Raw genomic sequence first — 18,315 nt, 5'->3', positions numbered from 1 at the left:
TTTCTAAGAAATGCAGGTACTCATGGTGTTACTGAATGTGTCGGGCAAAATAAGCCTTTTACTGGGGGGAGGCAACAATGTGCAGCCGTGTGATGTAAAACATACGGTCTTGTTTAGTTGGAAAGCTGCTGGATAAGGGCTTTCATTTCTGCCATCATTTCCAAAATCCTCTCTCGTTAAATGGTCTGTAAAGTGCAGCAGATATTGGTGGAGTTTTTTTTTGATAATTTGTACAAATGAATTCAAATTTTGTATTACAAATTACGTTAAATTAATTTGGCAGATGCTTTTGTCCGAACTGATTTACCTTTTTTTCCTGTGCATACACAGATATCAAGTAAATTTTGACATGTGAAAAGGAGTCTATGACCTTATGATGTGTCTAACAACCCAGCTACAGCCGCCCCTGTATGAATAAATAAATAATAATTCTTGTGCACAATTTGTACCCCAAAATGCTGAATGATATGGTTGTTGGTTTGGAGTATTTGCACCTTTTTAATTTCAGTTCAAACATCGTATAGCACTACATTACAACAAATCTCCACTAACAAGTCCTATAATCTTTTTATTCTGAACTAAACCAAACCAATCAGTGCATTTTTAATGTGTCTCTAGTACATATTAGTGTTGGGGTAAAGACATGTCAAGTGTGTTTTCTTGACACTAGTGTGACAATTTCCCTAATTGGGTCTTGTTTCAAGATACTGACACTCATTTCTAGAAAAAACCTGAAACAATTCAAATTGCACCAGGAACGAGGGGAATTGTCTCACTTTTTCTTTTTCCTTTTTTCTTTTTTTTTTTTTTTTACAAAAAAAGAACTTAGAGGATGAAAATTAGACTAAACTACTTGTTGATATGGATGTAGAATCTGTAGAAACAGAATTATATTATGATCTTCATATCAACTCCAGTGAGACTGATTGAGGGTGGCAGTCGCTGTGTTTTTAATTTACTTTGTAGAAGCAGGTGTTAATTTGATGAATATTTCATACTTTATTCTTAGTACTATAGCTGTCAAATACATAAAAACACTGACAGCCTTTCTAGTAACACTTACAGTTGAGACTTTAACTATAAATATGTAGAGAATATATACTTACTTATGCTAGATAAAGCATGTAATGACATACTCTATGTAATTTTGCAGTAGTTTTATTGTAAAAGTTCTTCGGATATGCAGCTCTGTACAGTTTGTTGTAAGGATAATTCCGGCTATTTTCAACTTGGGGTTTATTTAGCTGGTTTTTGGCATAATGTTGACTAAGCTACATGAAAAGTGATTCACCAGGAGAAACCCACATAATAAATGCAAACTCGACAAGTAATTAAAACACACAGTAACATCTACACCACAGTGAAACATGCTTATACATGCTAGAATAATAAATGTTACGTGTTAAATAGCAGCATTTTACCATCAAATAGCTGTTGACATGCATGCTAACATGTTAATTGGAGGCATGTTGACTCGCTAACGTTAGCATTTAACTCCACACACAGCTGAGCCAAAGCACATCTCAGGTTGACAAATTACAGCTCATTTTTGGTCAGAATAAGCACAGTGAAATATAGTCACACACTGTGGTGAAAAGCAGGCAGAACTGGAAATGATGGGAGCAGGAGTACAAGCATAATGCGGCTAGCAGGCTAACAGCAATATAGCATTTTGTTTTACAGCAGGAAACGCATAGGTGCATTTAATAACATTAATGATTGCTGAATCCCATTTAGTTTTTCCAAATTCATCACCGTGGTACAGTGCATGATAATTTAGCCCACCAGTATAGCTTTCCATGGAAAAAAGTCCATCCTACTACTTTCTCACCATACAGTTAAATGTGATGTGATGTGCTATTGTGTGTAGCTTTCTATTTTGTATAATGTGTCCTGTGTGTTTTCTGTGTCTCTGTACTTTGTTTGTTATTGTGCTGTTATATGTTTTATTTGTAAGGGACTGCAGATGAAAATTAGCTTTAAAGCTAACTCTGGTGCAGTACATCAAATATTAATGTTTATGTTTAAAAATGTACATTGTCCTAGTAAATATAATACAACAACATAAATAATCAATGTTTCTTGGACAGGACATGCAGCCCTGTATCTCAGATTAGCAGGACATGTGGTTGTTAGTTGCACTGACTTCAATGAGAGACTCAAAGAGACCAATACAAGTGTGTCTGAGCCCAGAAATGTTGACAAGTCACAACCATAGACTGAAAATGGACATAGCGAGGTGTCAGGTTTGCTTTGGAGCCAGTTCAAAGCCCAGAGTTGCTAATAATAGGACAGGTATTGTAATCAAGTAACATCAAACTTGCTGAAATATTGTGACAATAGTCAGACTCAGTGTGAGTCCCGGAGCCGGGGAGAGCAGTAGGTGAGACAACTGTCAATCATAGCTGTCAATCAACACCCACACGGCAGACATGAAAGCCACTATAAGTCTTCAAATCTTATTACGGAGCAATGCTTTCCAAAATGGCCACCAGCACACCTATTAGAGGGCCTGGAATTAAAGATTAAGACCATAATGTCTCATTGAAATACATTATTGACTTAGTATTTCTAGAGAGAAGTTGATGCTTCTAGCAGCCATCAGTAGCATTTCACTTTAAGGTACTTCTGCACTGGCTTCAGCCTCAAGCTGTAGTAGTTGCCACTTGGTCACTGCAGGAAAAGCACAGGTGCAATTAATAATATCCAGCATGTCTGTATTGCATTTAGGTTTACCAGTCCCAGGGCCCTGGTTATGTGCACTTAAATGGAACAGAGCCAACATTAATGTTATTAATTACACCTGTGCTTTTGTTTAAAAGTCCAAACTGTTGTCTGTTAAAGCAGAGACACAATGTAGAGCTGAGCCTAAAAAGATGAGTATGAGATGTCCTAAATTGCAACTGGACAGATAATAAACCTTTAATTTATCTAAAATTAGGCACTTCTTACGCCTGTCCAACCTGGAGAAAGTTTTCCATGCACTAATATTCTACTGCACTAATATTCTTGATTAAAGTAATTCACTACTTTGGAATCTCCCAGACGTGCATTTCCCATCTCCAGCAGACTGCTGTCCAGATGTTAAAGAAGAAACCATATTACCTTGATAATCGCCTCCTGGGCTCCTAGATATTCCAAATCATATCTGTTAATTGTCCTGCAGTTTCATCTGAAGTGCCTCTTCGGCTGCTATGAGCCTTGTTTATATATCTAAGAGTCATATTTTTATTTTCTTGCTTCACAACTGGGATAGATTTTGTCTATGATTACTGTATACATTCCCCTGTCTATAATAATCATTGCAAGATTAATCCATGTGTTGCTTGTATGTTGCATGTATTTAGTTACATGTGTGTTTACATGCTCATCTTGTATTAAGCACTTTGTTTTGTCATTAAAGCAGCTATAATCAATTTTTTTCTTTACAATAACAATGTATGAAATGACAATGTGTCATGTTAGAGGTGATGAACCTACAGAGAATTAACAGCGAATCTGCAGCTCCCCTCGGCTTTACGCAGCTTTATAACAAGTTTCAATCCTTGTTCAGCTCTCTGGCTGCAACTTTACTGTTTTGGTTCACTCTCAGTGCTCTCATAGTGTTGTTCTCTCGGCCACAGCAGGCAGCTGTTTTCAAAGAAAAAGCTCAGCACCAAATGGCAAACAGACACAGTTAGTGACTAGCCAGTGAACATAGTGGAGGATTTAGCAGCTAAAGAGCCAGATTTTTCCCTCAGGAGATGGTACAGAGCAAAATCAGAGCTAAAAGAGAGTGAATATTGGACTTACATTCACCAGGTGGACAGAAACACGACTCCTAATGAATGATAATGTTGCTCTGTAACTCCTGGATGTGGAAATAAGTAACTATTTGCTAACAAGTTCAACTTATCAACTTAAAAGTGATTTCTCAGTCTTGTTAACAAATTGTTGATGCTGCCCCCAAATGTGGCATATTAATATGCTTTAATTTACACTCAAACTTAATTTAGGTTGAGCTCATTTTATATTTTGCACCATTAGTAGTAAGGCTCTAAGAAAAGCAACGTTTCCATTTTTCATCCATTAAACAATGTATGTTTGCTGCTGTGTACAGTAATAAGCATTACAGCCTCTCATGGCCAGGCCAGCATGGCTGTAGACTTTTCATCTCGTTTCTACTAACGCTCGAAAAGTTAAAAGCTGACCTCACAATACTCCAAACACATTTGTATGCCTCACCACCACCTAAGCTGTGAACTGTCAACGTATCAGGCAGGCCGGCCTCTGTGGAGACTGATTGTGTTGTCTTTTTGGTGTCTGACAGCGGAGAGCCCTGCGGACTGCGTCAGAGAAGCTGAGGAGTCGCACGTCCTTCTCGACCACCGCCGTGCAGCACTCACCAGGAACACGAGTCAACCGCTACATCGGGCGGCTCATCGAAGCGCGACAGACCGAATCTGAGACATCAGACCTCAACTACATCACCCTGTTCTACAGGAACAGAGACAGGGAACGCAGGGTGAGGACGCCAGCATGCTGAACATCTGCAGAGAAGCCAATAACTTGGATTTATATTTAGAAAAGGATACAGAATGTAACAAATATATACTTTCCTCATTACACGTAAGGTAACATGCTTCGTGACTGCACCCCCCCCCCCCCCGTCTTTTGCTCTCACATACACACCCTACACAGTCTCTAATTCTCTTTCTCCCCTTTCTCCCTTGCTCCCACGCCTGTTGTCTATGATGTCTGTGTGTGTGTGTGTGTGTGTGTGTGTGTGTGTGTGTGTGTGTGTGTGTGTGTGTCTGTATGAGGAATCCACCCACCCTCTCAGGAGGGGGTGCAGATAATGATTTGGGAACGTCTGAGCGGCACACGTGATATCTTTCTCCTATGTGTGCGTGGGTAGAGCCCATAGAGCCATAAAGGAGACACACAACAGGGAAGGGTTTGTGTGTGTGTGTGTGTGTGTGTGTGTGTTTGTGTCAGTGTCTGTTTGTGAAATCTAGACATTTAAATTGATAGGAGAGAAATTAAAACCCTATACAAAGTAATAACACTAAGAGTCTACGGCACAGACACAGTAATGCATTTTAATATGCTCACGATGACAATGCTAACATGCTGATGATAAGCATGTATAATGTTTACCATGTTCACCATCTTAGTTTAGCGTGTTAGCATGCTAAATTAGCTAATTATCACTAAACACAAAGTGCAGCTTAGGCTAACTGGAATGTCATTAGTTTTACAGGTATTTGGTCATAAACCAAGCATTGGACAAATTTTAATTTTAGTCTGATGATGGCACTAGAAGAAAGGTCAGATGATCACCAAAGTTCACAAAATTCACTCTGAGGGGGACATCAATGTGGAATATTTCAATCCATCTAGTAGGTGTGGAGATATTTCACAGGATAAGTGAAAGGTTGTCGCTAGATGAAAAGTGAGAGGATCACCAAAGTCAGTAGGATTCATCCTCTGGGAACCAGGAATTTCACAGCAATACACCCAGTAGTCGTACTAGTACACTGATATTACCATTGATAGAGCTGTGCTGCTAGCATGGTGAGTTAATCGTGTCTCATTTCAACATATTTTAGAGGTCTATCCTTTAGGAAAATGCATCAATTCACTATTAAAAAAACATGAAGACACAAATAAGTATAAAGAGCTTATTTAATCCCACACAACTACAGTAAAACAGATTTCTTCCATGTGTTGGTAGTGTTCAGGACACATCAGTGTTCTACAAGTTCAGATCTAATTGCACATCAGATCTCTAGAAGTTATTCTTTACTGTATTTCTGCATGAGATAAGAGTATTTTTGGAGGAAGTATTGGAGCATGTCATATCCAACCTCTTCAAGATGAGTAAACCTGAAAACTCGAGTTGAAACTGTGTCATTTGGACCAAAAAAGTTCTGTGTTGTGAAATAAAGAATGCGTTTCTAGAGATCTGATGTGTGGTGAGATATGAACTTTTACAACATAAAGACACAAACTTAATATCATGTCCTGAATATCTCAGTCTGACTGACTCTCATTTGATCTGCAAATAGCTCCGAGAATGCCTGTTGCATCATGTTACCGTGCTACATGCTAAATGTTGAATTGTTAATGTTAGCATTGTAACAGATATGATGTTCTTTAGCATTTTGGTAGAATAAAAGTGGCCCTAAAAGTATTACATTTTAAGAGTAACTATACCCGTACATCACTGCAGCAAGGTGAGACACCACTAGAGGTCAGCAAAAACAAGATTTTCATATTCAAGATTTTACCCTTTAAAGGTGCATTGTGTACAATTTAGTGGCATCTAGTGGAACAGACTTGGCAGAAATGGAATATAATATTCATAAATATGTTATGATTAGTGTATAATCCCATGAAAATAAGAACCATTGTGTTTTCGTTACTTTAGAATGAGCCCTTTATATCTACATAGGGAGCCCACCATGATGCACCACCATGTTTCTACGGTAGCCCAGAATGGACAAACCAAACACTGGCAATCCTACACACTGGTCCTTTAAACCCTGAAGTATAATTTAATACATGGCTTTTCTTATCTAATCTGATGTGATGACAGTTGGTTTTTGATTCTTGATTAGCTTATCTGGAGAGCTCCCATCCTTCTGTCCTTGTGGTTATTTGCATCTCATAAGTGAGTTGCTGCCTCAAGTGAAGGAGTTAAATATCTTTTGGTTTTACTCACAAGGGTAAGATAGAGCATGAGAACAGCAGCTAGAATTAGTTGCAATCAGATGGGTTGTACTTGAGTCTAAAGGTGGAGCTTCAGGTACACTCTACATATCATCAGAAGCTTTGGTTACCAGCCCAAAAGGATTCGATGAACAGGTGAAATGAACTTCTGTGGACTGACTGAGCTCACCCTGAGGGAGAGGGTGAGACGCTCAGATATCCTAGAGAGGCTCAGAATAGAGCTGCCTCTTTTTCACATTGTAAGGTGCCATTTGAGGTTCACTGGGCATCTGATCAGGATGCGCCCAGGAAGCCTGTTCATTGAGGTATTCTGAGCGTGTCCAGCTGGGAGGAGACACCAGAGCCACAATACTCTGGAGGGGATCTGTATCCTACCAAGCCTCGGAAAACTTCAGTCAGTCAATATTTATTTTCTGACCCCGTATTCCCATCCTCCCTGATATTTTCTGAAATTCTTGAGACCTTTAACTGAAGTCCAGGAGGATTACCTACGTAGTGTTACATAACTTCAGGAAATCAGAGATGCACAAAATTAACTCCCCCTCCATTTTTCTCTACAGTGAAATTGGTGTTGTTTGAGACTGGATTACCAGGCACAGGAGGCCCAGATTTAATTCACATAATTTGGGTCTACATAATTTGATTAATTGCAGATGAGTTAGATTTTGTACTACTGAAGTATAATATCAACTCTGACAGGTGCTCCATCCTCCTGGTATCAAAGAACGTGTCAAAATCTAGATTTATAACATTAATTGTTTTACTTTACTAGATTGTGCTCATTTGTTGTAAATGTGTTAAATTGCACAGAAAACCTAGAGCAAGGTTGTGTTATTCCATCATATGAGTACTGTAAGGCTGCAACCAACATTTATTCTCATTATCAATTGATTGTTCAGTGTATGAAATGTCAGAAAATAGTGAAAAATGCTGATTTTGATTCCCTGAAGCTCAAGATAACATATTCAAATGACTTTTGTCTGACCAACAGTCAAAAAGCCCGAAGATGTTGAGTTTACTATCATAGAGAACTGAGAAAAGTAGCAAATATCCACATTTGAGAAGCTCATATCAGAGAATTGTTGGAATTATTTGCTTAAAAATCGACTTTAGTGATTAATCAGTTATCAAAATTGTAACCTGGTAGTTTTTCTCTCAATCAACTAATCAACCAATCATTTCAGGTCTAGAGTACTACCATGCATAGTGGGGGTCAACAGGGGCCCAACAACAAACTTGCCACATAGAAGATTAGTGTGGCAATGTCATTGGACATGTGTCATGAAGGTCATCATATTTGGGACTAAATTGGTAAAACCTTGCAGATAATCAGGACACTTTTATGGCTAAACCTCCAAAATCTAAACAATGTGCATCTGAGCAATGGTTTGATCCAACTTCAGATGGTAATTGGGTTCAAAATGGAAAAAAAAAACACACACAAAGACACATTATACTCAAAATCTGTATAAATATAAAGAAAACAGTCATGAACAACCATGCACCCTTCTCCCAAAGACCTGCATATTCACTGCAACCCAGAGAAGCATGTTCCAGTCACACTATACATAAAAAATAATGTGACACTGTGTTACATGTATGCATTCGATGTGAAAAGAGGGTCAGGATTCCCCACAGAAAAGAATATCTGACTGACCAACTGGACCCAGATAAACATCTGAATAAATATATATGGATGGATGCTTCTCATTTTGACACACTCTCTCTCTCTGTTTTGTCCTTTCTCAGTATCACCAGGTGTATGATGACCATTTCATCAGCGCAGTGGTTCTCTCTCTGATTCTCACTGCTCTGTTTGGCCTTATCTATCTGCTAATGATCCCACAGTACGTATGCACACACACACACACACACACACACACACACACACACACACACACACACACACACACTCTTTCTCTCTCTTGCTTCCACATTTGCAGTTTCTCCATTCATGTAACCTAATTGGATCGATTTTGCGAAGGTGTAGTGAGACATTTAGACTGTTGTACTGCAGTCAGTGGAAAACTGGGGAAGCCCTCCTCACTCTGGTCTCCCCCCCGACCCCCCTCCTCTCTCAGGGGGATGCTGGTGCTGCTGCTGCTGGTGCTGTGTGTGTGTTTCCATGTGGCCTGTGTCATGTACCTGCACCTCACCAGTGTTCAGGTAGGACACCCTCATCTCTCCTTACAGGCTCCTGCTCAGAAACTCTTCTGATGTTTTTCTTTTTTATGTGATACCATCTTTCTTCACACAGCTGAGCGGCAAAACAAAGCAACTGGTGAATTATATGAATGTGTAAAGCTGCGATATTATGAGGAAAACAAATATCTTGAAAATGTAAAAAAAATCAGAATTGAAAAAGATCCATTTTGAAGTTTAAATGTGGCCAGAAATTGTGTTTTGTGTTAAGTTAACTGATTTTTGTAGTCAGAGAATAGTTAAAAATGCCCATCACAATTTTCCCAAAGCCTTCAAATTGCTTTTTTCCAAGTCTAAAACTTAAAAATAATAAATCTACAATTCTGTATGACAGAGAAACACAGCAAATCATCACAATTAAGAAGCTGAAACTGAAGCAAATGTTTGGCTTATTTGCATGATAAATGTATGTAGAATCTTGGGCGTATTTCTAAGAAATAGTTTGACATTTTGGGAAAAGTCTTTATTCACTTTCTTGCTTTGAGATAAGAGAGAAGATTGATAACTCTCATGTCTGTGTCAGAGCTAGCAGCAGGTTAGCTTAGCTGATCATAAAGACTGGAAACAGGGGAAAACTGCTAGCCTTGCTCCGTTCAAATGTTAAAAAAAAATTAGCTTACCAGCCTCTCTACTGCTCATTAATTATAATGTTATACAGAATCTTTCATGTTTTCTCAATTAACCCTAACCCTAACAGCAATGTAAAAACAAAAACTTGTGGTTTTATGGTGGGTTATGTGCTGGAACTATTACTTGAACCAGGCGCTCTGACTTCCTGGAGTCTCTTCTCTTCCTCACGGTGACAGAAAGACTCCAGAAAATCAGCGCGCCCAGCAGATTTTGTTACCGTTGGACGGTAGCAGCCAGGCTGTTGAAACCGTTTTTCCAGTCTATATGCTAAACTAAGCTAATTGCTTGTTAGCTCAAGCTTCATTACTCATCCAACTCTCGTCAAGAAAGAGAATAAACTGTCAAACTATTCCTTTAAAGCAGAATTTTTCATCTTGATCAAAATCATGACGTCTTCATAGGAATATTCAGTTTTTTTGTGGCCAGATTTCAAAAAAATTCTTTGCTTTTATTACATATTTCAATCAAAAACCATCTGTTTGGTTTAACATTACACAGCTTCTTGAAAGTATTGCTTCAAACTTCTCTTCAACCTTCAGCAGTCTAAAAAACTTTATTTGTGCAGTCAATTGAAGCATCAAATAGCTCTTTTTAAAAAAAACAAACGCACAACTGCAGATGACTGTTACATACTCTCCAGTCAGGTGGAAGTGACTGTGGTGACTTTCACTCACAGTGACATCACATCCATGCCCTCTATATGACACTGTGGTATCACGCTACATTGGTCTGTCATGATATCCTTTAAGCGTCTCCTCTAATAGGCCTGCACATAATGAGCCTCACTGCAAAATGCACTCATTTCATTTCCACTCCTGGCTAATGATGTGTCCAAAATGCTATTGAAGTCGATAAACAGGTGCTTCATTTACTGACTCGTTCATTTCTCCCACACCTCCCCCCCACCTCCCCGCTCTTTCCTCCGGTGTTAGTGCCAACCAGGCTGCCTCACCATCCAGATCCGAACCGTGCTGTGTGTCTTCCTCGTCCTGCTCACCTACTCTGTTACCCAGGCCTGTGTGGTAAGTCGGACTGCTGACTGATGACAGAAATGACAGATTTGCTTGAGGTAGTAAAAGTCAAAGACAAACCTGCATCAGTGGAGATGAAACCTGGATATTATTAGAATCATGCACACAGGAATATGAATATCCAGGGCCTTGTTTCCCAAAAGCATCTTAAGGCTAAGATGATTGTAAAATACATCTAACAAACCTTCTTAAGCTTAAGAGGTGTTTCCCAAAAGCATCGTGACCGAAAACGCTCTTACAAATGATCATAGATGAACAAGTGACTCCTAAACACTCGTAGGAGGCTGAGAGCATCATAAGACGCTCCAGAACCTGCAGAAGGAACCAAAAACTACAAGTTTTATTTAAGTTTTCATTGTTTATGTCCATTTTTAGTCTTTTCATGAACACTTCTTTGTTAAGTTACGTTTGATGTTAAATTAGCGATAGTGATGTTTAAAGTAGAAGAAAAAAAACACAAAAATTGATTGAACAATTGATTTACCAACTTTCTGATATATTTTCAGGTTCCATATCTTCTCTTTTCTTTCTATTTATGGTGTTGATGTTTGTGTCACACTTACCTACAGCAAGTCTAATACAGAATCAGAAGCTAAATCAATCAAAGTTTTCTTTCATAAACCGTCTTCCACCCAGGAACCTGAATTATAAAGACTGTAGACTGTTTACTGCACATGAAGATTGGTTTTCTTTCTCGATACTGAATTTCAAGCGTAAAACATTTGTGATTTTTTAATATATAGCACAGCTTACAGACAGTTAAATATGCAAAGTTACTTTACAATGTAGCCAGCATCATCTTCATCACCACAGACAGTCAATGTGAAGAAGCTCTTAACAGCTCTTGCTCTTCAGTGCTGCTTTTGAAGACGCGTGTAGAAATTTCTACAATGAAGTTCTTAGGAAACACTTCTTAACTTCTAAGATCGATTGTTATCAGGAAACAAGACCCAGGTTGCTTATGTTCCATGTAAACATCATGTCCTCTATATGATCAAAACCAGGATAACACCAGAAACAGAATAAGAGCTTGTGCATGTAAACGTGTTACAAAGCATCTACTAATTGCTTATGTGCTGCTTTTAAATGCTAAATAGGAGGGATAAAATAAAAATACACTAGCATCAGCATATAATTGCTAAAAGTCTGCATAAAATAATAGGGATGATAAAACAATAGCGCAGAAAAAAAAAAGACACTTGAGTTTGATGAATAACAGAGAGAAGCAGTGTCATCACTTCATTGTTCATCCAGCAGAGTCCCCTGTTTACAAGTCTCTGCAGTACATGAGCTGGCAGAGTAACGCATCACAGCTGAGCAGATGGTGCTGTAGAGTCTCAGAAGAATAAAACATTTATTCTTCAAGTGTAAAATACCCATTAAAATATTTTTAAACGCAAATCAGTCGGTGACAGCGTCGCCTCTCCTCCCCCCCACCCCCCCAGAGCTCGGCAGCCTCTAACGCACGTGTGTGTGTGTGTCTGTGTGGGTAGTGATTGTGTGTATAATACACAAAAAAAGCACAGGTGTAGCAGAAGACATGTTACAAAGGAGAGGCCCTGCTAGAGCTGCAGCCTTTGATGATTTTCATTGTCGGTTAATCTCGTCCCTGTGATGTTAAAGATAAACCAGAGGAACCAGCCTAAAGTGATGTCTTAATATGTCTTATATTATTTTGTAAAAGGAACATCAGTTTAAAGGAATAAGTAGCAAAAGCAAGCAAATACCTGACATTTGTGAAGCTATTACTAGCAAATATATATGATATATACATTAGGGGTGTGCAGAGAGCCCAATATTTGTATTTGTATCTGTATTTGTATTTGTATTTGAATAAAAGTGGAAAGAGGCTTAAGAATCCTCTTTTTGTTTTTATTATGCTTTTAATTTTAGAAATTTAAAGTGTTACAATAAGTGTTCATGAATAAACTTTTTTCCTAGATCATGGAGGACTGTGCTGACTACTGAGCTGAAACTTTACTCATTGCCTCATTGCAGAAAGAACATCCATAACACAGAGACAGCACAGCGTGTAACATGTAGGGAAGAACTTCAAAGACGATTATTGCTTTGCACTTTTCAATTATTGCCTATTTTTTACAACCTAACTTTGTGGAAAGTAGAAGTGGAACAACAGGTTATGGAGAGTCCATCGGGAGCACTTAGTGTGTGTCAGTAGCTCAGCTTTATCTCCGGGAAACACTCCCCGACTCCGAGAGTGATGGCTAAATTAGGAAATGTGTGTCATGCAGCAGGTGGATGTGACTCCCTTTGTTGACACTTACTGATAGAGCAGAGGAGAGAGACGGAGATAACTGACCTGCAAGCTGGTATTTGACATGTTTTTTTTTTCTCTTCCCAAAAACAAATAATTTTTAAAATATTTATATCAAACAAATATTCGTATAAAACCCACTATCCGTACTTTGCCGAATAATGTATTTGTATTTGGGCACACCCCTAATATATCTTTGCTCCTGACTGAAAAATTTAAACAAATATTGGACTGATTTCCATTAAATCTTGTACAGACATCCATCGGCCTCAGCGGATGAATCCCAATGACTTTGATGAGCCTCTGACTTTTTCCTTTAGCAACACTGTGAGGTCAAAGTTTTCACTTATCCAGTAAAATATCTTAACCTTTACAGGATGGATTAGCACAAAATTTTGTTTCCAGACGGTTTCCAGACGATGAAGCTAAATGACTTTGATCATCTGACTTTTCATCTAGATCTATCATGAGGTTTTGCGGGTTTGAGCTAAACATCTCAACAACTATTTGATGGATTGCCATGAAATTTTGTACACATATTTATGTCCCCTTCAGGATGAATTATGACTTTCTCTCATCTCCTGCTTACTTTCCATCTAGCTTCATCATCAGGTCAAAGTTTGACTTTGTCCACTGCTTTAATTTATGACCAAATACCTGCAAAACTAATGACATTCCCATCAGCCTCTGCTGTCAAGATTAACATTATACCTGATGAACATCAGCATGTTAACGTTGTTATTATGAGCATGTTATGTTAGTATGCTGCCTCACAGATCTACTAGCCTGTTAGTATTGTCACTTGATAAATGATATAAATGTTTACTCCATTATCAATACATCAGCTACTCATTTTGTTGCTCCATTAATCAATTACTTGATTAATTGTTTAAGCTCTAAACCTTCCTAGTTTCAGTGAAGACACATTTTTTTTTATTTATGAAACAAATTAAACCCACAGCTAAAGCATCTTCTCTATATGGAAGGTTTGTTGTTTATATCCACTCCTCCAGGTGGGATGCGTTCCTTGGGGGAGAATCGGGACAAACTCCAGCCTCTCTGTGGAGGACGTCGCTGCAGACGTGCTCGGGGTCGGACCCGACAACAGCACGGCCGCAGACAGAGCTGGTCCCAACATGGGTTACGCCCTGCTGTCCTGTGTGGCCGGCACACTCACCATCGTCCCTTACCTCCGAGTCTCCTCGCTCCCCAAGATCCTCCTGCTCCTCCTCCTCTCTGTTACCTACACCGTCGTCATGGAGACCAGCGGCTATCGGCAAGCTGTGGGGTAAGGCTGAGCTGCACGGTGTTTAATGTGGTAAAGATGCATGTGTGTAGTCATGTTTTGTTTATGTATATGTACTGTATGCAAGTATTAATGTTTATTTTCTGATTTGTATTTTTTAAATCTATAATCCTCCTTGTTCTTTGTAATTTGCCTGTAAGGGAACTGTTGTGTTTGTATGTATGTAAATTTGCTTGTGTGTGTGTGTGTTTCAGAGGTGGTTTTCTACACACTCGGGGATATGATCCTGTGTTGGCTGTCTTGCTGTTTTGTGGAGCTCTGACTCTGCATTCAAGACAACTAGACCTGAAGCTGCGGCTTGACTACCTGTGGGCTACTCAGGTATGTGTATAACACACCTGTTACTTCTTATATCTGCATACAGGTTTGTATTTGTACATACGGGACTCTTTTGTACTGAGAAAATCTTCTTATCAAGTCATGTTTTTCTTTAATTGAGTCCTAAAGTCTTGTTTTGAGGTGACAGTAGGTCATGTGGTGGAGCAGGTTGGCCATTATTCGAAGGGTTGGTGGTTCAGTCCCTGGCTCCTCTTGTCGACATGTTTGTACACAAGTCTGCTAAATAAATGTATAACTTACTTTTGGCAGCTCATGTGGCAGGATCGGTTGGTCAGTGCTTGTCTGGGTGCTGGTTCGATCCCCCAGATGTTTTACATACTTTATGTATGAAGGAAAAAACTATAAATTGCTTCGGATAAAAGTACCTGCCAAATTAATGTTATGCCAGTGTGTAAAGTAACTTTATGCCAGTGCAGAAGGAATATTTCAACCTGTTCTAAAATCAGATTTTATTTGTTGCCTTACTCTGTTGTTTTTTTTAAGATACAGATACAAAAACAAACATCTGTATCAGCCTCGGAATCCAAAATCCCGTCAGGCTCTAGTGATGATAGTAGATGTTATAGACAATCTTGACAATTTGTTTTTTATTAGTTATTTATTTGCGGTTTAGATTCTTTGTTTGGCTCGTCATTACACCATCAATCCAGAACGTATTTGTATGTGTGTGCATGTCCACAGTTACAGTTGGTCTGTAGATTTTTATTTATGTTATATATGTACAATATTATGTCCTCCCTTATGAACACAAACAACGTCTCCTTTCACTAAATTACCAAAAATCTTTGACATTTTTTTTTTTAGAAATTTGTATTTTTTTTTCTTTCCAGTTTTTTTTAATGTATTTATTTATTCAACTTTTTGATTTGTATTCATCTTGCTCTGCTGTAGTTGTTTCAGAAAACTAAAATATTATTCACCAAAAACTATACAGACACTAATTTTCAATAAATTCTTGAAAGAACTCGATTGAAGATTGAAACACAGGTTTTTTTTTTTTTAATTATTTTTTAGGACTCATCTTTATGCATAAATGACTTGATAGGGAGATTTTTTTTCTGCGTGTGTGTGTATGTTCACAGCTGTGTGTAGAAATGACAGTGTGCTTGTTTCTATTTTGAGAATGACAGTGAATGTTTGTTTGCAAATCATTATCTCCCTCTAGTGATAAGAACAAGCAATTACATCTCCCATTGGGCTTTGAGTTACAATAAATGCTCACTGTTCTTAGACAACAGAGCATCAGTTTCACTTTGACCGACGTGTGCGTCACTCAACGACATCTCATTGTCTACTTGTGTAACGTGTGATTGCTGATGCTGTGCAGGCAGAGGAGGAGAGAGACGACATGGAGAAGGTGAAGCTGGACAACAAGAGGATCCTGTTCAACCTGCTGCCAGCTCATGTGGCTCAACACTTCCTCATGTCAAATCCCAGGAACATGGTGAGCATCCAAAGACATGTTGAGACTTGTCCAAGATCCAGTTGGATCACCAGCCTAAAGATAGTTACACCTCTCAAACCAGTAAAGACTCGTAACTTCCCAGAGCTTCCTGATACACCCAGGAACTGCTGGTGTGGTGTTTGGAGGTCAAAAGATGTCCAGAGATGAAAGCTCTGCTAAAAATTGTTTGAAAACCTGCATTTTTTAGACTTCTAGGTCAGTTGCTACCAATGTTTTTTTGCATATGACCCTTTAATACAAAACCATGTTTACTTGTGAGAAGTTCAGTAAAGAGTTTTCTCTCTCAGAATGTTTCATTTGAATAATTTAAAGGTTTGAAGATATAAAACTATGCAGGATTTTCAAAGTAAAAATGCAAAAATGAGGGAAAACTCTGACAAAACACCCCAAAAATGCAGTTTTAAACATGAAAATATCGTTTTTCCTCGTTTCTTACTCTGGTAATCATCTTGTGACTCCTTAGATTCATCTAGAGCTGCAATTAACAATTCTTTCATTATCAATTAACCTGAAATAATCACAATGTATTGTTTTGTCTCTGAAAACAGTGAAAAATAATTTCTAGAGCCCATCATGACCTTTTCAAATGTCGATTTGTCCAATCAACAATCCAATATCCAAAGAAACCCAGTTTATTATCGTGTATGACACAGATTATTCATTTATCAAAATAGTTGCAGTTTAATTTTCTCTCAAGTCAACTATTCAGAGTCAGAATCATCTTTATTGGCCAAGTATGTTTACACATACAAGGAATTTGAACTTGCAGCTTTAGATTCATCTAGTTATTCAATTTGGGGTTCCTGACCTGGTCTCAGTTACTTTGCAGGCAATATTTCAATTAGAAGCAGGTCCGAAATACACGTCGGAACATCTAGAGGACATATAACCATTGTTTCAATACTTACATATACAATAAATCAGTGTTTCTAGACATTTTTGTCTTACGACCATTTAATAAAATCAATGTCTGCCTACTTGTGACCCCTTGTTGCCAAGTGTCTACTTGTGATTAGTTCAACCTGCAAGTGATTTATTTTTTCTTTATTTTGTTTTTGAAGAACTGAAGAGGTAAAGTTATTAAATTATTTAGTAGAAAAAAGGCAAAGATTTGAGGAAAGCCTGAAAAAATAGACCTAATTTTGTAGCAGAAATATGTTTATTTTCTTGTTCCTGTCCCAGTCATCTCGCAAACCTGTCAGTTATCTTTCAACCTCTTGTGGGGGTCCCAACCACTGCTCTAGATGTCTAAAAACAAAAAAAGTTTAACCCATTTTAAACGTTGACATCAAGATGTCTTTTGACCTACAAATCACTAAATCAGTGGCGGTGGATAATAATCTAATCTCATCATTTAAGAACTGCATTTCAAGCCAGCCATTGGCTCTTGTTCTAACACTGAAGTTGAGTTATTGCTAGTTTAAACTGAAGCAGGTACAGGTACATTCATGTTTAGCCTGCATATGCCAGCAAAAAAAAAAAAAACAACAAACAAAAAAACCCCTCCATTATTGCAAAGAAATTTCCTTTATACCCAGAAGTGCTGATTCCCAATGTGGGAAAATCTCCCAGCTGTTTAGGACAATAGCACTGCTTCCCTGACCATGTGTTATGGTGTTAAAGTGGAAGTGTGATGTGACAGGCCTGTGTGTCTGTCTCCACTAATTGATGAACATCCCCTCCACTGATCTCTGTTCCTTCCTCAGTTCCCCTCCTCCTCTTCTCAGGAAGTGATGAAATCATACATCCTTTGACCTGCAAATCAGGATATACATACAGCCCCTCATGAGGAGAAGATTGGTTTGTAAACACCAAAGCTTTGTACAAATTCTTTATACTGTAGACTAATAATATGGACATTTTATAGTGTGCAATGTTAGTATTCGAGTATAAAAGTTATGAGTATATATACAACATGGCTGGAAATATAAAATATGGAATTGATGGTCTAACTATTGAAAACTGACCCATAATTCAGTCAGTCAGGGGACATTTTCAAAACAACATCAAGGGCAACAGAGTGTAAGCAAATTTGTGGTTTAAAGCTAAAATATAAGTTATTTTTGTAAAGAATATTTTTATTACAAATGTTTCAATTAAATAGCATATCTGCTCCCATTTCTTTCATTTTCTCCCTTACTTTTATCTCCTCTATATGATATAACATGTTAATATGTGTATATAATATGTTTTATTGTAGATATTCTAAAATCTGATTTTAGCATAGCAACATAGATACAAAAAGCAGGAAATTTCATCATCTGGCTGGTGATTTAGTAATTGTAATACTCTGCATACCACAGTATCTAGAACATATTTTGCGTAAGTAGAATTGATCTACAATTAGGTCACA

The 18,315-nt window shown here is 38.1% G+C and overlaps 1 protein-coding gene across 2 annotated transcripts in view; it reads left to right on the top strand.

Moving 5' to 3' along the window:
• The window catches only part of LOC122988415 (adenylate cyclase type 1-like), a 59,788-nt gene that overhangs the window by 30,790 nt on the left and 10,683 nt on the right, over nucleotides 1–18,315 (top strand). Inside the window, exons 9-16 of one of the 2 annotated variants that reach the window (XM_044360691.1) lie at nucleotides 4,310–4,504; nucleotides 8,464–8,561; nucleotides 8,796–8,880; nucleotides 10,479–10,568; nucleotides 13,866–14,140; nucleotides 14,353–14,479; nucleotides 15,825–15,941; nucleotides 17,669–17,966. In XM_044360691.1, the coding sequence (XP_044216626.1) occupies nucleotides 4,310–4,504; nucleotides 8,464–8,561; nucleotides 8,796–8,880; nucleotides 10,479–10,568; nucleotides 13,866–14,140; nucleotides 14,353–14,479; nucleotides 15,825–15,941; nucleotides 17,669–17,716 (1,035 nt within the window). In that variant the 3' untranslated portion in view covers nucleotides 17,717–17,966. Of the gene's footprint in view, nucleotides 1–4,309; nucleotides 4,505–8,463; nucleotides 8,562–8,795; nucleotides 8,881–10,478; nucleotides 10,569–13,865; nucleotides 14,141–14,352; nucleotides 14,480–15,824; nucleotides 15,942–17,668; nucleotides 17,967–18,315 lie in introns of those variants that run through there. The other variant, XM_044360690.1, reaches the window with a different exon arrangement.

This window comes from Thunnus albacares, chromosome 9 (genome assembly GCF_914725855.1).
Source record: "Thunnus albacares chromosome 9, fThuAlb1.1, whole genome shotgun sequence".
Classification (NCBI taxonomy): Eukaryota; Metazoa; Chordata; class Actinopteri; order Scombriformes; family Scombridae; genus Thunnus; species Thunnus albacares.
The sequence above is the reverse complement of the archived record's forward strand: the minus strand, read 5'-3'. Positions and strand labels throughout refer to the sequence as shown.